Source organism: Corythoichthys intestinalis, chromosome 12, assembly GCF_030265065.1.
Source record: "Corythoichthys intestinalis isolate RoL2023-P3 chromosome 12, ASM3026506v1, whole genome shotgun sequence".
Taxonomy (NCBI): Eukaryota; Metazoa; Chordata; class Actinopteri; order Syngnathiformes; family Syngnathidae; genus Corythoichthys; species Corythoichthys intestinalis.
This window is the reverse complement of record NC_080406.1, coordinates 31759120-31780898: the sequence shown is the minus strand read 5'-3', so window position 1 is coordinate 31780898 and position 21779 is coordinate 31759120. Positions and strand designations below refer to the sequence as shown.

General features: G+C 37.7%; 2 protein-coding genes across 19 annotated transcripts in view; one reads left to right on the top strand and one right to left on the bottom strand.

The window, feature by feature from the left end:
* neb (nebulin) overlaps positions 1-15405 on the top strand; it is a 106266-nt gene extending 90861 nt beyond the window's left edge. For 10 of the 18 annotated variants that reach the window (XM_057851876.1, XM_057851887.1, XM_057851884.1 and 7 more), the window contains 11 exons: positions 729-821; positions 2600-2692; positions 5129-5221; positions 7129-7221; positions 7855-7947; positions 9655-9762; positions 9916-10102; positions 10354-10446; positions 13620-13907; positions 14568-14674; positions 14766-15405. In XM_057851876.1, the coding sequence (XP_057707859.1) occupies positions 729-821; positions 2600-2692; positions 5129-5221; positions 7129-7221; positions 7855-7947; positions 9655-9762; positions 9916-10102; positions 10354-10446; positions 13620-13907; positions 14568-14674; positions 14766-14939 (1422 nt within the window). In that variant the 3' untranslated portion in view covers positions 14940-15405. Of the gene's footprint in view, positions 1-728; positions 822-2599; positions 2693-5128; positions 5222-7128; positions 7328-7854; positions 7948-9654; positions 9763-9915; positions 10103-10353; positions 10447-13619; positions 13908-14567; positions 14675-14765 lie in introns of those variants that run through there. The other 8 variants (XM_057851883.1, XM_057851878.1, XM_057851889.1 and 5 more) reach the window with 6 other exon arrangements.
* Positions 15406-19133: 3728 nt separating this feature from the next.
* The window catches only part of LOC130927472 (TBC1 domain family member 8), a 32410-nt gene continuing 29764 nt past the window's right edge, over positions 19134-21779 (bottom strand). The window contains exon 20 of the mRNA XM_057853331.1: positions 19134-19690. Coding sequence (XP_057709314.1) covers positions 19349-19690 — 342 coding nt within the window. The 3' untranslated portion in view covers positions 19134-19348. The remainder of the gene's footprint in view (positions 19691-21779) is intronic.

Here is a 21779-nt window from a genome sequence, read left to right as displayed (position 1 = left end):
AAAACTCACTAGAAAGCTGCACAGGGATACACAAATCCCTCCATAACGGGATTTAAGATGATTATAACCCTACTTGAAATGGGAATCTGCAGTTTTACTTTGCTTCCACTGGACAAGATATCACACTGAACCAACTGAATTTATTACGTGTCAGATACTGCTTTGACTGTTGTAAAAAAATTGACCCCAAAAATGAGTTAGAAGATACATCCTGGCTAAAGAGGTTCAATTTGACCCTTTTAAGGCTTAAATACAGCATTGACTTGAGAGCAGCTACATGTTTATTGATGAACTGTGTACTTGGTTGTGCTGTTAGTGCCCCAACATTTGGGAAAGAATTGTCACAGAGACAGTTTTTCCATCCATGGTTCCAGATGTGGTTAGGATAGCTAGTCATTTATGCAAATTCCCTGTCATGTCAAAATGCCTGGAATTCAAACCAGAGCGCAACACTGAGTCTTGATAACAGCTAGTAGATAAGTGTTTTATTGTCTTCAGAATGACTTTGTTCTGGTTCACACAAGTTAATGGCCTCAATTGTTTACCCCTCTCATAATTTAACAATTAATCCAGTCTAAACCTGGAATAATCAACTCTCAAAAGAAACTATCGCTCCCTGTGTTGACCTGAATGCTAATGTTGTGAGTGAAGGGATGGACATGTTTGTGTGATCAGTTTTTGGTGGAACTCTTTGACTTTGTACCTGTGTAACATTTTGCAACGGGCAGATACAGTACAAGGATTCTCTGAGTCAAGGCACGGCCATTCCAGATCTTCCTGAGGTGAAGCGGGTCCGAGAAACCCAGAAGAATATCAGCTCGGTAGAAGACTAGATCTTCTTATGATCCCTACTCTTAATTAGCCCTTACAATCATCTTACCTTCCCAATTCGGATGTCCAGTACTTTACATCTTCCATCCTAACTAAGATTCTTGTATCATCATTACCTCCCCTTGAGTGGTGTTGGTTCGTGACTTTGTTTGGAACTGACTTTCCCCCTAGGAAACTTCCTCAAATATTATATTGTCTTTCAAGGGAGCCACGGATAGAAAGACTTATAGTTCTTAAAAGATAAACGTTATTATGAGTTAAAAATAATTTGATGATGAAATCTTTTCGTTTTTATAGGATTTGTAAAATTAGTTTAACTAGTAGGTCGCCATTGTTGTTGACGTCGCAGGGCGGTAACGTCACTGGGTTTCTCTGCCAGGGTTCCAAAGTATGACTGGTGACATAAACATGTCATCTGTTCAGCCCTTTCAATTTGAACCCGAGAGGAACATTAATGAGCATGAGAGCAGTGTCGATATTTCACAAAACGTGCAGCAAAAGCAAAATGAAGAGGAAAGACGGGAGGAGACGAGACGACAGTAGGACAAAACCGGTGTTCAGCCAAAATGTGCTACACTGGCGAAACGTCCTACAAGAGGCAAATTTGACACCCAAAGTACTACCGTGCGCCTTCAGCTTGTTTTGTTTAGATGCATACAGACAGAACATACTAAAGAGGCCTTAAAAAAAAATACTTAAACGGAATAATATCAAATAAGGGTGGTTTAAATACGCTACGTGGCTTATGTGTTCAACAGATAAACAATCTGCTTTAAAGCTACTAATAAAAAACACAATGCTTAAAAGTATGAGAGGGAAACACATGCAAAAAGTACTTTGAGGCAATGAAAAGGTAACAAAAGAAATAAAAAGACAAATCGTATGTACTCCCTGCTTTTAACCGATGTGCACATATGTTGGATGTCTCACCACGTAGGAACGAATTGCAGAACACCAGTAGTGTTCATCTAGTGACAGTGACAAAAGTCATCAACCCAAGCGTCCATTGCGCGCATAAAACATGGCGCCCTCCGTTGGTCAAAACATGTACTAAATAGTATAGATTTTTAAATCAATGGCAATATTTTATGTGTTTCTAATAACATGTTTTAGTAAAAGAGAACAATTGTGGCTTATTGTAGCCTACAAGTCTTAAAGTCCGAGGTTCCCTTTAAGTAAGACCTTGTATAATACTGTTGATACAGTTTGGTCAATAAAAACTGAGGGCCAGGAAAGAATGCAAGTACAAATTGTAGAGGGTACTCATACAGATGTAGAAAACCTTTGGCAACTTCTGACCACTAGAACAACTACAACAGAATATTTCAAAGAGTGAAGTTGTTCTTCAATACTTAGGTCATATAATATGGCAACTGCGTCCCAAATCCCAGAATGAGTCATTCTAAAATACAAACTACTCTGAGCTGACTTTTTGTCTCATTCGAAGCTGCAATACAAGACTAGGCCCATTAGAATTGGATATACCAGAGATTTCAAGTCCTGATAGTTTTCATAAATGACCCAATGCTTTGTCCTGTGTTTCATAATTTAATTTCAGCCATACTTGTTCACATGAGATAATAACTTAAATCATGTTTATCTGATTCACCAGATCTAATCCTAAATCCTGATCCCTTGATCTCCCTAGAAAGCAAACTAACCGTTTGTTGTGACATTGAAGCGGATGTTGTGAGTGAATGTTTGGACATGTACAGTATGTGAGGGTTGTGTTTGACTTTGTACCTGTGTAACATTTTACAATGGGCAGATACAGTACAAGGATTCTCTGAGTCAAGGCACGGCCATACCAGATCTCCCCGAGGTGAAGCGGGTCCGAGAAACCCAGAAGAATATCAGCTCGGTAGAAGACAGATTCCCTTTTGTCCCTACTCTTACCCTCCTTACAATCATCATCCCGGCAATCCTCTGATTTCCTGAAATCCCTTTCCCAACAAGGAAATTCAGTACTTCACATCTTCCATCCTAACTGCAATTTTCATATCATCATCACTCCTCTTTGACCCATGTTGGCTGGTTTTGTAATAATTTTTCTCCCAATAATAATCCCTTGCGTATTTTCTCCATTAATCTGCTTGACTTCCTTTATCCCGATCGATACTGTCAATACAACTGGCGGGTCATCATAGATACTGTAGGATTTCTAGCTCTGTTATTGACACTTATCAAAATCAAGATAGAGTCCCTGTAATTTGCTTCAAATGAATGATTTAAATCAAGCCGGTCAAATTCGTATTCAGTTTTCTACATATAGTAGGTCCTTTAATTTTTTTATGTGTCCTGTCATGATTGACATGTTTGCCCAATTATGTGTTAATCAAGTAAACTCTACAGGGGAAAAAAAGGTAACTCTTTACAATAAGGGTTCCTTAATTAACATTAGTTAATGCATTTTTAGACAATAACTCATGTTTAAATCACATGACAATAATTCATTTAATCCCTTATCTAACATTTATTAATATATTAATTAACATGAGGTAATGCATTTAGTTACTGCATTAGTTAATGCATTTTAAGATAATAACTAATGTTTAAGTAACATTACAATAATTCATATAATCCATTATTTAACATTTAGTGATATATTAATTAATATTAGTTAATGCATACCCAGACAGTAAATTGTTTGGTAAAATTAAAAAAAAAAAAAAAATAGGCCTATATAGGGTTAGGGTTAGGGATTAGGGTTAGTTAACTTAAGCATTTATAATTTCTTAGTTATGGGACACATGTGGTACACTTTACAATAAGGGTCCAAGGGTCCAAAAAGCATTCAGTAATGGTTAATAAAGGTTACGGGGGTGACTTAAGCATTTATAATTTCTTAGTTAAGGGACACATGTGCTACACTTTACAATAAGGGTCCAAAAAACATTCAATAATGGTTAATTAAGGTGAAGTAAGACTTATGAGGTACGTTCACATGAAATAATACCATACTTAAGGTTAGGTTATAATATTTAATATATATAATACATTACTTAACATAAATTCACATATACATTAGTGCATTAATAGTTATTAATGTTTACTGGTACTAGTAAGTGATTATGTTATTTTCAAATGAGAAACATTGCTCTGTGAGTCTTTGGGTGCTGATATATAATACATTACTTAACATTAATTCACATACGCATTAGTGCATTAATAAATAGTTATTCATGTATACTGGTACTAGTAAGTGATTGTTTTTTTCAAATGAGAAACATTGCTCTGTGAGTCTTTGGGTGCTGATATGAACTAAGAAATATTACATGCTTAAGTCCCCCCCCCTTAACCTTTATTAACCCTTACTGAATGCTTTTTGGACCCTTATTGTAAAGTTTAGCACATGTGTCCCTTAACTAAGAAATTATAAATGCTTAAGTTAACAACCCTAACCCTATATAGGCCTATATATTTTTTTAATTTTACCAAACCATTAGTTACTGTCTGGTTATGTATTAACTAATGCATTAACTAATGCTTTGACTCATGTTAATTAATATATTAATAAATGTTACATAAGCAATATTATTAAATATTGTAATGTTACTTAAACATTAGTTATTGTCTAAAAATGCATTAACTAATGTTAATTAATGGACCCTTAATGTAAAGTGTTACTCAAAAAATATATATTGTTTAATTTTGTATTGAAGTACAAGCCCTAAAAAATCCAGAATGGTTTCATACCTTAGCCCCTATTTGGACCTACTGTTATGACAGACATATCCACTTCATTTTGTGTACATCTGTGAAACTGGTTTTCAACTTATGTCATCCCGGAAACTAGCCCAAAAATGGCTGCATCATAACAAAATGGATGACTTCCAGTTCAATATGGATTATATTTACTGAAACTTTGAGTACATTCTATCAGGTTCAAGACATTCACTAACTTCTATGTTAATTACCGGTAGTCAGGCTAACTTTTTCATACATTCTAAATTCGCAGCTTTAAATCAAAATGGTTGACTGCCTGTTCATTTCGGTCATGGTCCTTGAGAATTTTTTTTCTCTAATGATAGACTCACAATTTAGCTGCAGTTGTTGGAACTGGAGTCCAAAGCAGTTTTTTTTTTTGTAATGGAATCTTATGGCAACTGAGCCAGATACATTATCACCATTATCGCCATTGGATAAGAACTATTAACACTTAGAGTAGTACCACAATAGAATAGTTGATGACCATGCCAGGGTGGCAAACCCAAAGCTCAGTGTCGATCGGGTTCTACCCCTCAAAAACAACATGAATCTCCACCAACATGTTTGACTTTTTTGTCTCGTTTCAAAGCTGCAATACAAGGAAGACGTGGGACGAGGCACATCAGTCTCGGAGACGCCAGAGATGGAACGCGTTAAACGCAATCAGCAAAATATTAGCACGGTATCGCCTAAAGAGTGAACCCAACCCATCCTCTGGCTCATTTCACTCCTCTTACAAACCACTGTAACAACTCTCTTCAAAGTCTTACCTGGCATTGTAACCCCAATTTATAACCCCAGTGGGCTAAAATACTTCTTCATATCCCAGGATGTCAAAAATGTATGTCTTGTTGTGGTATTTTGGTGCACTGCTGTGTAGTCTGTTTGAGAATCATATTCTATTTGTCTGTTGATTGACGTCTGCTTTTTACCTTCTCCTTTTACATCAAACACAGGAACTTTCTTGATCACGGCACAAGCCTTTTAACAAAGTTCAGGAATTTACTTTATTTTGTTACTTTAAACCAAAATGGCCAACATCCTGTTCAAGTTCATTACTAGACTTTTTTGTGTCGCCAAATGTCTTCTTTTGCCCGGACATGTCCACTTTTCACATCCTGTCCGGGGCATCCGGCGGGGTTTTATAAATTCATGAAAATGTCCGGTTTTTATTATTTTTCACGGGACCGTTTACCGTGTGTTGAAATTGACTGACACTTTGCACAGAATACTACGGTACTGTGCTGCCTGTGACGTGTTCCCAGAGAGCCTGCCCAGTTGTTAAGAGTTTTATTACGATCAGTACGTAAATAATCAAATGTTAATATACCCTACAAAGTAATTAAGTCGAAAATACCTTTATTCTTCTTTGCGTGCACAGTCACAGACTGGCTTTATCACAGTGTCAACTGACAATTCTCATTCACAAACAAATCTTCGTCATGACAACAGCTCACAGGCTATCGGTATGTACGCTTGCTAAACTTACTTTTCGGCAACGGTTGACTTCTGGTGCTAGTGTGATCTGTAAAATCCCGTTTGGTGAAGCATCGTTGCGCTGCCGATGATTGTAAAGTTTTATAGCAATATTTAATTTTGCCTCGGCTACCGGTGCTAATAGAGTAGATATCCCTGGGCTAAGCCGTGCTAGGCATTATGTGAAATGTAGTTTTCAACTGCTGTGTTTGTAAACATGCTAGTTGAATTATTTGTCAGTTTATCGCGTTACTGTTCAAGTGAAATCTAAAACATTGAATGAGAATAATAATTGAGTGGGAATAACAATTTGTCAACGACAATTGTCATGATAGTGATTTATAAAAATGTTTAGTTGGCATAGAGCCTACTGTGTGTGTGTATTGAATGGAGTACATTTCCACGGGTCCGCATTATATATATATATATATATATATATATATATATATATTTTTTTTTTTTTAATCACTATTGAATTCTTTATTTTTGTGTGTGTGCGTTTTTATTGCCTGATTATTTTTTAGGAAAAAAACGCCTGTCGAGTAACCTCTGAGAATTTGAATTTGTGTCTTTGGTTATATAATGTATGCCGTTTTTTTTTTTTTTTTTTAAATTAATAAAACTTTTTTTTTTTTTACGCAGACAGAGGAGGCACACTTTAAATATATTAAAGTGATATAGGTATCTTCGAGTAAAATTCTTGTAGCTTGATGCCGGGCCAAGTGTCCTCTTTTTTGGAAATCAAAATATGGTCAACCTAAGATAGATCACTTTGATATTATTTGGTGGAATTGTTATTGGGAACTAGTTTTTTTCTACACTTTGCAACTTTTCAACTAAGTACCAAGTCCTTCAATTTATGGCCTAAAACCAAAATGGCCGACCTTCTGTTAAATTTCAGTCATCGTTCCTGCAAATGTCAAATGTTTTCCACCGAATTTTGTGTTATCACTAGAATTGGTGCCCAGAACTGTTTTTAATTGGTTACATTTTTTTAACGTTCCATTGTGTTTCTTGGTGCTGTGTTGTGTTATCTTTTTTTTTTTTTTTTTTAAAGAATCTTTTTTTTTATCTTCTTTTGACTGAAACCTGCTCTATACCTTCTCGGGGTAGATCAAATACAGGGATTCGCTGGATCGCGGCACGGCCATTCCTGACCTGCCGGAAGTCAAGCGGGTCAAACAGACCCAGAGGCACATCAGCTCGGTAGTGGAACGCCACCTACAAAAAAAGCGTGTGTGCTCCTAACAAGAGTGGACTAGCGATCCTTCGCTTCAACTGCAAATCTAATCCTGATCTTGCTTCACCTAAGGCAAAGACTCTCCTGAACCTGAACCATATTCACCTCTCAAAACTCTCATGACTCATTTACCTCTTAAGCTAACACATCTGCTTCCCAAATCTTTTTCTAACCCACTGCCCACAATCACACTTGAAGCCTGCTAATGTATGGGAAGTGCTTTTTTGAGACTATCACTTTGATTGAGTTCATAGTGGGGCTGGACAAGGGCCACATTTGATTCTAAGATTCATGAAATTAAAAAAAAAAAATCAATGTGAAATTAAAATGGTATTAAAAAAAAGAATATAGCAATGAACTGAAACATTTTAATCGACAAATAAATACTCTGTTGGTCCAATCTGGGCCTGAATTGTCCAGTCCAGCGCTATAGGACCAATTTGTCAGGAAAAAACAAAACAAAAAAGTTTTCCAATTTTGTTGAGCCGTCCAAATTGTCTTTAGGGTTTTTTCTGTTAAAAGCAGTCATTGAAGATCATACTTGATAGTCATGTTGTTTTACCTGATATCCAGTGTCTGACTACTGTTCCCCGTTCCAGGTGTTGTATAAAGACAGCTCGGCCAAGGGAACCCCCGTGGTGTTCACTCCTGAGATGGAGCGAGTCAAACGGAACCAAGAGAACATTAGCTCGGTACCTTGACAGGCATAGCAAGAACAACTGTTTCATTCTTATTTACTTACACAATTTAACCCCTTTGTCTAACAAAATGTCGTCATCCTGTTCAAATCCAGCTCCAGTGTGTGGGATTTTGTCTTTGATTCACCTCGAAGTAGGCTTTAGTCCATACAGTGAACCTATGCCTATTCAAAGATTTTTTTTTTTGTTTGTACGACAAATAAAGCTAGTAGCTGAGAACTCTTGTAGATGAACTAATCAAAAAATGTGATGCCAATGCCCGGCCAGTAGATAGCGGGATTTCTTAAGAAACAGTACAAATGTGCACAATTGAACATGATTTAGTGATAATTCTACAGTTTAAACATTATCAAATGGCTTTTTTTTTTTTAAACTTTTACTGATGTTTGCTATACGGTATCACCCATGATTTTTATTTAAAATTTGTTTTAGAATGTTTGAAACATTTCAAATTGCGCTAATACATTTAAACCTAAAGCCCACAGTGATCTCTCGCTACTTTGTGCCCTCAGTCCATCGCAGATTTTTTTTTCCAATTAAAAAATAAATAAATAAATACAGATACACAGTTTCACTTTCCCTCCTGCTCCTTTTCATCGTCAGGCATTGCACTGGATGTGCTTATTTGAGTTAATGTTGATTGACAGACGTTAAGGTTTGATCTTGCCCCCCAAAAAAGCCAAAACCTCAAAATGTCACATGCGTCAATCATCGTTTAACTTGTTAAATAGTTGCTGTGGCAACCAATTGTGTGTAAGTGAGCCGCTTAACTGGATTTGAGTGGACTCACTCAATGAAGCATTTAATAAAAACAAGCCTTTTTCTACTTTATTCTTGTTTGAAAATAATTCGGTGGTACAATAGCAGCTTTAAAAATCATAATTATTACATTTGAAGTGCTTAGAAACATTTATTAAAATATATAAATGCATAAAAGTTTTTTTAAATAATTATTTTAAATAATTATTTTGTCTGATTAAACATGTCTTATGTGTACCTCTCTCCAGTGCTAAATCTGAATAAATACATTGAACACACTGGGGTGGGGGCGCTACTTCGTAGTTTTTCACATATCGCGGCGGGTTCTGGTCCCCATTAACCGCGAAAAACGAGGGATCACTGTGAATATCTGAAAATGTAGCAATGCACATGCCTGGCCAATCGGTGGCAATGTGACTTTAAAAGAAAACACTGAATACTGCCAAATCCTAATCCTTTGATTAGCCTTTGAATGCTGTTTTTTGTTTAAAAATTTTTTTTTAACTATTTTGGGAACCGCATTTAAATGTTTTTTGTTTTCCGTCTCCACTGTTGTCTTTGAAAACAAATGGGCTCCCTGTATTGGAATACTAAGGACCATCAAACACCCAATCCTTCTAAATCCTTCACACTTGTTCTTGGAATTAATCCCCCACCTCGTACTTTTAATCACACATTTGATGCATATTTGTGCACTCCCACAGCGCTAACCTCTTGTCGTCAAATACCACGTCTTTTTTGTCCCCTTTCATTCCACGCGCTGAACTTTTTTGAGATGTGTAATCATTTTCTAAAATCCTAATTCATTCATCTTGTATCCCGGTTATGTCCTTGGTCGTTCTTGTCAATCACCAAGTCCTGTCGCTATGAACTGTGCTAATGGCTACGCTAAAAATTCTGCATTAAAACTTACTCACTGGGTGTCCCTTCTTTTACCGCCAGGTGCTGTATTCCGACAGTTTCCGCAAGCAGGTCCAGGGAAAGGCAGCCTTCGTTCTGGATACCCCAGAGATGAGGCGTGTCAGAGAAACCCAGCGCATCATATCTGGAGTAAGTCATGTACTAATTTCGCGGCGAGAGTCTAGCTACATCTTTTAAAAGTCCCTTCAATACCAAGTCTAACTGGAGTCACTCCATGTGACTCAAGCCCTCACCTCCAATTCATCAGTGAGTCATGTTTGTCGAACCCTATTTTTGTTTCAGGTCCGCTACCATGAGGACTTTGAGAAGAGCAAGGGCAGCTTCACGCCTACCACCACTGACCTGATCACAGAGCGCGTGAAGAAGAACACCCAGGACTTCAGCGACATCAGTTACCGTGGCATCCAAAGGCGTGTGGTAGAGATGGAAAGGAGGCGTGCCGTCGAGCATGACCAGGAAACCATCACCGGTGAAACTCACATTACTAGACCAAGACCTTTTTAGACGGGTTTACAGTGTAGTGATAACTTGACTCGTTCTCCTAACTCGATCAGCTACCTTCAGTGCTCTGTGGATGGTTATTCAAAAGTTAATACATTGAACTGGAATAGTCTGTTAAAAAGCTGCAGTTTAGCCCACCAATGAAAGTTTCTAGGTTCAAATATTCAGCGTAAGCACAGGGGATTAATTCTGTTCTTTGGCGACCTTGTATCCTTTCAGATCTGCGGGTTTGGCGTACCAACCCCGGTTCAGTGTTTGACTACGACCCTGCAGAGGATAACATCCAGTCCAGGAGTTTGCACCTGATGTCAGGTAAGTTGTGAATTGATGATCTGGATCCACTGGATCTGAATTTGAGTGGTTATCAAGTGATGTGGAGATTTTAGCTATGTTTACAAACACCGATGTCTGAAGTGTACCTATTCCAATTTTGTCCCCTTAATCCGACATTTGAGATACTTTCTTGTGGGTCTAAATGGGCCGATTCTCATGGAAATGGATCTAAACCACTTTTGCATATGGATTTACAGTATATCCGATATGGGCCAAATTCTTTTGTTATAACTAGTGCTGTCAAATTTATCGCGTTAACGGTCGGTAATTAATTTATTTAAGTAGTCATGTCAAAATATTTGAGGCAATTAACGCATGCACGGAATGACCCGTTCATGCGTTGCCTCAAATAGTTTACAATGACGCCGTTTTAGCACATTGAGAGCGAAAAGGCAGAGAAATGCGAGTGGACACAGGCGTTCATTGGACCGCACCTATTATTGGCTTAAGCTTTGGCAACTGAAGAATGACAGGAGGGTACATTTTTCTTAACACGCTTAATTGAACACAACACAGAACATACTGTATACCAGTGGTCCCCAAACTACGGCCCGCCTCCTTATTTGGTCCGGCCCCCTTAACAATTTTTAACATTTTTTTTTACTTGTGTTATTTATTTCCTGGCTTTTTCTATGAAGAACCCAGCGAGGGTTATTTGGTTATTATCTATTTAATAAATAGTGTTATTATTATATTATATTATATTATATTATATTATATTATATTATATTATATTATATTATATTATATTATATTATATTATATTATATTATATTATATTATATTATATTATATTATATTATATTATATTATATATTTTTAAAATGTATGATATTTTTTTATATTTTATTTACTTTTGTTCCGTGAAGAATCCAGAAAGGGTTATTTGATTGTGGCTTTCTGAAAAGCAATACATTTTTACATTTAGGCACTCCTGCAATCGTCACACTTTTTCTGTTACAAACTGACTCCGGCCCCTCATCAGAGAAGGGAAAAGTTATGTGGCCCTCACGGGAAAATGTTTGGGCACCCCTGCTGTATACCATTTGCAGCTACCACTGACAGTCATGGTTGCCTAACTTCCCATCATGCATTTGGGCGGAACAGTTAAGTCGCTACAGTATCATTTAGTGAAAGCACAACAAAAATAATATTCCTATCTCTAAAAAACTAATGTTCACAAAAAGTAAAGTGTTTAATGCAAAGAAAACTAGCATTCCCAATCAAAATAGCTCATTTTAATTTAAAACTCGCCATTGTCACCTTTTGGTGTATTTCAATCACTACCTTACGTAGTTAAATACACTGTGGAAGAATGGCAGGGAGCCTGATGTGACGTCACCGCTCGGCGACATCAACAATGGCAATGTACTAGTTAATTTTTTGATTGAAAATTTTTCAAATTTTATTAAAACAAAAAAATTAAGAGGGGTTTAAATATAAAATTACTATAACTTGTACTCAAATTTATCTTTTAAGAACTAAAAGTCTTTCTATCCGTGGATCCCTTTAACAGACAGAATGTTAATAATATTAATGCCATCTTGTGGATTTATTGTTCTGATAAACAAATATAGTACATATGTACAGTATGTTGAATGTTTATGTCCGTCTTATGTCTTATCTTTCCATTCCAACAATAATTTCCAGAAAGATATGGCATATTTTAAGGTAGTTTGAATTGCGATTAATTACGATTAATTCATTTTTAAGCTGTGATTAACTCGATTCAAAATTTTAATCATTTGACAGCCCTAGTTTTTACGTGTCTTATTATTGCTCTTCCATGCATGGGCAACACTAGTAGTAGCCACTATAGAAAACGGTAGTCTTACCGGTCACACAAAAAGACAATAACATCGGATTTGTGCTGTAACACCCATGGTCAGACATAGCCGATATCTTGAGGATGGATCATTAATAAAGCAAATAAGATGCCCATCAGACTGATAACAGTCCTGGTCTTTGTACTTCTCCAGAATCGGAATCATTGTCATTGGTGAAGAATGTTAAAAACTAGCGCTGTCAAACGATTAAAGATTTTAATCGAGTTAATTACAGCTTAAAAATGTATTAATCGTAATTAATCGCAATTAATCGCAATTCAAACCATCTATAAAATATGCCATATTTTTCTGTAAATTATATATATATATTCTGTAAAATAAATTGTTGGAATGGAAAGATAAGACACAAGATGGATATATACATTCAAAAAGCGGTACATAAGGACTGTAGTGGGCATTTCACTCTACTATCATTTAAATCTGTCTATGCTGTCCTCACTCCGAAGCGTCTACTTTTTCCAAAGCTAGACAGCTAGTGAACGACGCCTTAATAATCAGACTTCTTCCTTTTTCATCTGATTTATTAGTAAAATAGCCTCTAACCATTGTCCTCTTTAGACCGTCGTAAAACTACAAAAAAAAAGTACACAAGCATTGCATTAGCAACAACATTAGCTTAGCACGCTATACAGGTTCACTAAACATAAACAAAAAGCGTCTCATACAAAAAATATAACATTTCGCTCACTAACATAATATGTACATTCTTTACAATAACCATACTTGTGGACAAATCTTGTCCAAGGATCATATAAGCACAAAATTACAACGTAGGCGTCAGCCCGAGACGTCGTGCAGCCATATTGAACTGGCAAGAAAACAATAAACCATGTCGCAAAGCGACCACAAGAGTTCGCTGTTAGACAGCACTAAAAGCCTTGCTGTAAAACTTACCAAAAGGCAGAATACTGTCTGAGCGGGACATGTGCGTTAATTGCGTCAAATATTTTAACGTGATTAATTTAAAAAATTAATTACCGCGCGTTAACGCAATAATTTTGACAGCCCTATTAAAAACACAAGGAATTTCTTTTTCAACATTTCCATTGAGCACAGAAAAGACAATGACACATAGTGTGCAGGGAAAGGACACAGTTGGGGCGAAATGTTGAAATTGTGCAAAGCTGGTGCACCGATTTTATCATTACTATTATTGTTTATTTGTGACATGATTGATACATTTGCTGCTATAGTAAGTGTAGTAAGAACAGCTTACAGCTGTTTTAGAGACAATTCCAGATCAATGTTAATATTGTGGCTCCCAGGTCAGAACATCCTTTCTCTAAATGTACTGTTCGACCCTAGTCCAAGCCCATCGACGCAGCAAGGAGCACTCCCGCTCCACCAGCGCTTTGAGTGGCTTGGCAGACGAAAAATCCGAGATGTCCCAGGACCAAGATCACCACTTGTCCCTCTACAGCAACGGATTCGTCACCTCATCCGGATTCGTCACCTCCTCTGGACTCGTCGGCTCCTCTGGACTCGTCGGCTCCTCTGGACTCGTCGGCTCCTCTGGACTCATCGGCTCCTCTGGACTCGTCGGCTCCTCAGGACTCGTCGGCTCCTCAGGACTCGTCACCTCCTCGATGCAGGGTTCGTTCACGTTTTTCATAGCCAAATTCAAGTACTTTTTAAGGACTTTCAAGATCAATTTTATATTTGTCAGTACCTTTTAAACATTGTCCCAATGTTTTTTTGAATGTGTTTGTTTGTTTGTTTTTGTTTGTGTTTTAACAATGAGGCAAAAATAAAATCCGATGGCTTCTCACAAGCTAACAAATGTTTTCCAAAAACGTTCCACGATCCTGGAGGCTCGGGAAATTTAGTTTGAAAGGTGCCTCCCACTGTGAGGGTGCATTCCCGATGGCAGTGAGCGTTTTAGTGGCAAACTCTGAATGCATCATATAGCAGAGGTTCTGGCACAGTGATAGTATGCTGTTCGGTGGACGGAGACACACACGTCACGGCCGAGGAAACCTTGATAAATGCACTTTCTTGAAGTTTGGGACACTCGAAAAATTCATGTAATGATTTATTTAGATTATATATTTGGAAATATTGTGTGCCTAAGACATCCAAGCATTTTCAAGGACTTTATGCAAGATTCAAGCATTTTTCAAACCTTGAAAACACGACAGTAAAATACAAACATTTTAAAGGATTTTAAGGACCGGTACAAACCCTGTCTATTGGTTAGTCTATTTTTAAACTACTCGACTGGCGACTTCTAAATGATACATTACTGTTTCTTAGCAGGTTACCAGCATGCGAAGACTGTGGAACTGCAGCAGAGGTCCTCGTCCGTGGCCACACAGCAGACTACAGTCTCCTCCATCCCTTCGCACCCCTCTACCACTGGGGTACGTAACACAGAAGCAATTTTCTTACAAAATGTCCAATCTAAAATAAGAATGAAAGCCCAAATAACATAACATTTCCACTCACTTGCAGAAAACTGTACGCGCCATGTATGACTACCTGGCGGCTGACAGCGATGAAGTTTCCTTTAAGGACGGCGACGTTATTGTCAATGTACAGTCCATCGACGAAGGTTGGATGTACGGAACCGTGCAGCGCACCGGCAAGACCGGAATGCTGCCTGCCAACTATGTAGAGGCCGTCTAAACAACAAAGTGTGTGTGCAATGTGTGTTTGTAGAGTTTGTTGCCTGTTTGTCACTTTGTGTCACCTGTGGAACTCAAAATCTGATCACTCTTCTCGAGATGACCTCGTTTCACACTCCCATACAGCCTGACCCAATACTTTGTATAAATCATAAATCCCCAAAATTAATATATATTGTCAGTTTTGTATGGAGTGTGTGAAACAATTAACTAAGACTACTTTCATGTTTAATGATGTCACATATCCCATGTCCACCCTCTACAATCAAAGCGCTCTTGACTTGGAAGTGAAAATCTCCAGTTTCCCTCCTTTACTGAACCCTGACCATTAACTAGCCCACTAACTAGTACACAAGAAGTACACTAGTAGTACTTACGTACACTAGGAGTATGAATACTAGTCCAGTGTGTATTTTGGTTTTTGATGGCAAAGTGTAAACCTTTGCCAGTAGCTAATAAAGCCAAGTTCCTGCAGTACTCGGCCTGTCATGTCTGTTTTTTTCCATTAGGGCAACGTTCAATAAAAAATTACCAGTAAGTCTTTTTGCTTAAATAAAAAGGGATTTTTGTGTAAGGATAAAGTGGCACTTGCTAGCTAAAGTCATAGACTTCACTATCAGTTGCTGGGACAAGGGGCTCGGGCCCGATCCGTAGGGGGCCTATTTTCAAAAACTTAAAATTCAAATATTTTCAAAACCAAAGCCGCTAGCGACCTAAAATCAAAACAGGCACCTCCCTTAGGCATATATTAGTCTCCATGAGCAGTGACATTAAAAAAATTCTACGTCGTTCCCTAATAAAATCCTGTTTATCTTTTTTATATAAGTATAAAAAAACTTAAAATGGCTATAAAATTCTCAAATTTTACGCTAGATGCACAAAAATCACCAAATGCAGAGGTAATTACTTACATTTTTAGGATCATTAACAATATTTAACATATCATATAAGTTTATGCCCAAAATAGCAACTTACATTTTTTTCCATTTATAAATTTTTTATTGATCTAAGTTTTCAGCAGCTAATAAATCAATCAATTTTCACATCAGAAACTTTATACTTAAGGAAAGCATGCAGAATCATCCTAATTTTACTCAACAAAAGCGAAATTTGCATTTTTCTATATAAAATCACAACTTTTAGGTTGAATTCTGATCATATTATTGCTTCAGCACGTAGGCACGTCTTGCCGGCTATCTGGCCCTCGTCGTTTTTAGAATGAAATGTTACATAAAACATGTAAAAGGCGTATTTTTTTTGTATGGACGCAGAAATGTCTAAATTACTACTTTTTTGCCAAAAAATGGGCGGTTGGCCGAAAATTACCTGATCATTTGAATGTAAACTTACGCTACTGTGTATGGATGCAACATGGCGGCCATCATGAAACGAAGAGCTTTTTAAGCTGAAAATTCTTGTAAATAAATTCGTACATCCCGCAATTTCTATAGATACGAACATGGAACAGTCTACATTCTTGGTTAAAAGCAAAAAAACGGGCAGTTATCATTCATTTTACATAAATATTTTGAGCTAAAATTACGCTATTGTGTAAATCCAATATGGCGGCCGTCACCAAACAAAGAGCTTTTAAAGTTGAAATTTCTTGTAAATTAATGCGTCCATCCATGAATTTCTATAGATATGAACATAGAACAGTCTAGATTCTTGGTCAAAAGAAAAAAAACAGGCCGTTATCGTTCATTTTACGTTAAAAGTTCAAGCTAAAGTTACGCTAATTTTTCCATGCATTTTTTTCACAACGTGTAAAAGTGCATGCATGGGGCTATTTTATATAATAATTACCTTGAATCCTCGACCAAATCACTCGAGAAATTCCTGCCTGCTTGTATGCAGTAAAACCTTCGTCCTTTTTTCACTTAAATCCGGCGTTTGAACACAGCGTGTTGAGTTTATAACAGTGAAAGCCAAATGCTCTGCCTGGGTTGGTCCCAAACGTGAAGGCATGGCGCAATGTTTGTGGGAACTGTCTTGTCAACAGATGGTGAAGTCTATGCTAAAATATGATTTAGGTAAATATATGTTTTCCTCCCCACATAAAATTAATATTATGGTTGTGGTTGCGATTCAAATTTTCATCTGGAAAAAGATTCCAGATGAAAATTTGAATCGTGAGACTAAAGATGCATTTTGAGATTTAAAAGAAGTGCTAAAAGAATTAGGTAATATTTTCTGGGAAATAAGTCTTTCTAGATGTATTGTGAGGATAAAGTAATTTTGAAGATAAAAAGTGTCAAGAGAATTTTTTTCTTGGTTCAAAAGATATAGCATATATACAGTCCCTGAAAAAAGTCTTGTCGCTTATCCATTTTGTAGAAACAATTGCTAATAACCTGACTTTTGATTATTCAATTGGTTTCAGAAATGGCAGCTAAGACCCTCCCAAATGATGTTGAATATACCAAAATATATTTGTTTCACCGAAAAAAAGATTTATCATTGAATGAAGACATAAAGGTCAAATTTTGGCAAGACAAAATTTTGTGTCACCTAAAGATAGTGTGAAAATTGAGCAAAAAATGTACTTCAAATTCAAAAATATGTTACATGACATAAGCGAATTAAGTAGTGGTGCTGTGAGATCCAAATTTAATATTTTGTACGACTTCCATGGGCTTGAAGGACTGCATCCATGCGGTTCGGCAAGGATTCATACAATTTATTGATCAAGTCATCAGGAACATCAAAGAAAGCAGTCTTGCATGCCTCCCAGAGTTCATCAACATTCTTGGGTTTTGTCTTCCATGCTTCCTCTTTCATCCTACCCCAGACATGCTCAATGATGCTCATGTCTGGTGACTGGGCTGGCCAGTCCTGGAGGATCTTGATCTTCTTTGCCTTGAGGAACTTTGAGGTAGAGATTGAAGTATGCGATGGAGCACCATCCTGCTGCAGAATTTGTCCCTTTTTATGGTTAGGAATGTAAGAGGCAGCAAAGATCTGTTGATATTTCAGACTATTTAAGTTGCCTTCAACTCTGCAGATCTCTTGCACACCCCCATAATGGATGTAACTCCAGACCATGATTTTGCCACCACCAAACTTCCGTTTTCTGAGTGAATCTCGGATCCATGCGGGCTCCAGTAGGTCTCATGCAATATCTGCGGCGACTGTGGTGTAATTCAATGGAAGATTCATCTGAAAAATCCACCTTTTGCCACTTTTCCAGCGTCCATCCTTTTGACAGGCTGTGGGCCTTGGCAAATGCCACACTTTTTTAAAATTGTCTGCACCCTGAGAGATCTGCCGGGTGGAAGGCAACATAAATAGTCTGAAATATCAACAAATCTTAGCTGCCTCTTACATTCCTAACCATAAAAAGGGACAAATTCTGCAGCAGGATGGTGCTCCATCGCATACTTTAATCTCTACCTCAAAGTTCCTCAACGCAAAGAAGATCAGAATTCTCCAGGACTGGCCAGCCCAGTCACCAGACATGAACATCATTGAGCATGTCTGGGGTAGGATGAAAGAGGAAGCATGGAAGACGAAACCCAAGAATGTTGATGAACTCTGGGAGGCATGCAAGACTGCTTTCTTTGATGTTCCTGAGGACTTCATCAATAAATGGTATCAATCCTTGCCGAACCGCATGGATGCAGTGTTGCAGTCCTTCAAGCCCATGGAAGTCATACAAAATATTAAATTTGGATCTCAAATACTTAATGCACCACTACTTAATTCGCTTGTCATGTAACATATTTTTGTATTTGAAGTACATTTTTTGTTCAATTTTCACACTACTTTCTGTAGGCGCCAAAACTTTTGTCTTGCCAAAATTTGAGTTTTATTTCTTCATTAAACGATACTTTTTCAGTGAAACAAATATATTTTTGTACATTCAACATCATTTGGGATGGTCTTGGCAGGTTATTAGCAATTGTTTCTACAAAATGGATAAGCGACAAGACTTTTGTCAAGGACTGTACAAAATGGCATTTTTTTCTCTTTTATATAGGTTGAAAAGTTGTATTCAATGTTTTTCGAGATTTAAAAAATACGGAATTCGTATTTTTTGGGGATAAAATATAAGAATAGCTGTACTTTTTAAGATTAAAAAATATGAATTATAGTCCTATTTTTCTGGGGGAAGAAATTTCTGACAAATTCTTTTTGTAATATTTAGCTACAATTTTTTTTTACCTCAACAGGAGCAAAGAGGCAACTTCTTGTGTGTTGCATACATTTTATTTAAAAAGTCCAGTGTTTTGCTTTTTGCACATTTTACATGATCAAAAAGTGTTTAGGTGCATGCAGACCAGTAAATACAAAAGTTAGAACATTTTGTGTACAAAAACATAACAATTGTCTCTAAGTGAATTAAGAAAGCGTGGCCGGTTAGTTGCTCTCGTTCTACGAGGACGGACAGGACGGTGCGAGGGCTTCACACTAGCGATTGGGGTGCTGCAGCGCGAGCAGTGGCGCTCTCTGCTGGTACTGCTTCTCTTTAGCAGCAGCGATACGGTTGCCCAAGTCGCCAGGTTTCTCCAAGAAGTTGACCAGAGTCTGCTCGGTTAGCAAAGACGCCACAATCTGTGCTAGGCTGATGGTCCAGTCGTCATAGGACACAAGCGCTTCCCGGTCCCCATCCGGGCCCGCCGGTTTGGTGGTGGCCTCGCCAATCTGTAGCACCAGGCTGGTCACCTTGGCGATGGCCTGGAAGAGCTCATTCTCCTCTGGGTCGCCATGGAACAAGCTGCAGAGTGTCTTACAAAACTGGATGAACTCGTGCTGACGACACAACAGTGAAAAAGGGAAAAAAAGGGTTCAAATTTACTAAAACAGCATATCTAAAAGATCATTTTCATCAATGTTTTGCATTTCCGCCAATTTAAAGCAACACTTAAGAACTCTCAGTTTTCTGAGAATTTGGCGACGCCAGTGGACAGGAGGCAACGGCAAACCACATTTTCCATGAGAACCTGCACAAATGTCGTAAAGTCCTGGTCTCACAATTGCCTGCAGTCGGACTGAACGACATTTGTTTCCAGTGGCTGTGTGAAGGATGAATAGCAATGAGGTAATGAGACTAAGGCTACGTTCATACTACAGGTCTTAATGCACGAATCCGATTTTTTCGTGTTTTTCCGACTTGAGTGAGGCATTAACTTGACGGTCTGAACGTGACAAGTCGCATAGAACGGGACCATTTCAAATCCGATCTGGGTCACTTTCGTATGTGGTCTAAATCCGATCTGGGCCACATTTTTCCAGACTGTCTCGGCGGTCTGTACTGTCCAGTCCCACAAATCGGATTTAATGCAGCAATTACGTCATCAAATAGCGAGAGAGTCGTTACCGTAGCGATGCACCTGTGCGTTATTAGCGCCTAGCTTGGAGTGAACACGACTTTTGGGGAAGGGCTGCGCTTGACAACAGTCATAAAAAATAAAAATGGGTTGAGGATAAGCCTGAGAATGCTCAGTTTTCTCTCTGTTCCAAGTGAGCAATATTTATATTTCAACATTGCCTCCACGGCCGAGAGTCGGGACAAACTGCCCGTATGTGTGTGTGACGTGCACGGACAGTGCGTGCATGCTATTGATCCATATAAACTTTGAATATAAACCTAAACGGGGATTATTTATGTCTGTTATTTGTGTCCACCTTTTGAAAAGCAAAATATGATATCCCTGGAATGACGGATGACGTCTGTCATTTGTTTTGATGCTTCTGCGCATGCGGGTCTTCTTGCTTAACGCGTGTCCGACTGCGAATTAGTGCGCATGCGTAATACTTGAACGGTCTCAATGGATAAAGGCAGTCTGAACGGGCACGCCAAAAAACCAGATATGACAAAAAATCGGATTCGTGCATTAAGACCTGTAGTATGAACGTAGCCAGCCAGTGTGGCTAAACAATATCAAATGACAATGTAACGAATGGGGAAAGAAGTACAGTGATCCCTCACTACTTCGCGTTTCAAACTTTGCGCCCTCAGTCAATCGCGGATTTTTTGTGCAATTATAAAATAATAAATAGCTGTCCTGAGCCAATCGCATAGTTTCACTTTACCTACCTCTTCCTGCTCTTTGTTGGTCAGGCAGTGCACTAGTTGCTTATTAAAGTCAACAATGATTGACAGACATTTGGATTTGATCTTGCCAGAGCGCTGCATTCGTCAATCATAGTTTAACTTGTTAAACAGTTGCTGTGGCAACTCATTGTGTGTAAGTGAGCAGCTTGAGCGGATTTAAGTGGACTCACTCAATGAAGCAATTAATAAAGACAAGCATTTTTCTGCTTTATTCTTGCTTAAAAATAATTCAGAGGGACAGTAACATGTTTGAAGCTTTATTACATTTGAAGTGCTTAAAAGCTGTTTATTAAAATATTAGGGCTGTCAAAATTATCGCGTTAATGGGCGGTAATTAATTTTTTAAATTAATCAAACATTAACGCACATGCCCCGCTCAAATAGGTTAAAATGACAGCACAGTGTCATGGCCACTTGTTACTTGGGTTTTTTGTCTCCCTCTGCTGGCGCTTCGGTGCGATTGATTTTATGGGTTTAAGCACTATGAGAAGTGTGTAATTATTGACATGAACAATGGCGAGCTACTCGTTTATTTTTTGATTGAAAATTTTACAAATTTTAATAAAACGAAAACAGAGGGGTTTCAATATAAAATTTCTATAACTTGTACTAACATTTATCTTTTAAGAACTAAAAGTCTTTCTATCCATGGATCACTTTAACAGAATGTTAACGTTAATGCCATCTTGTTGATTTATTGTTATAATAAACAAATACAGTACTTATGTACAGTATGTTGAATGTATATATCCGTCTTGTGTCTTATCTTTCCATTCCAGCAAT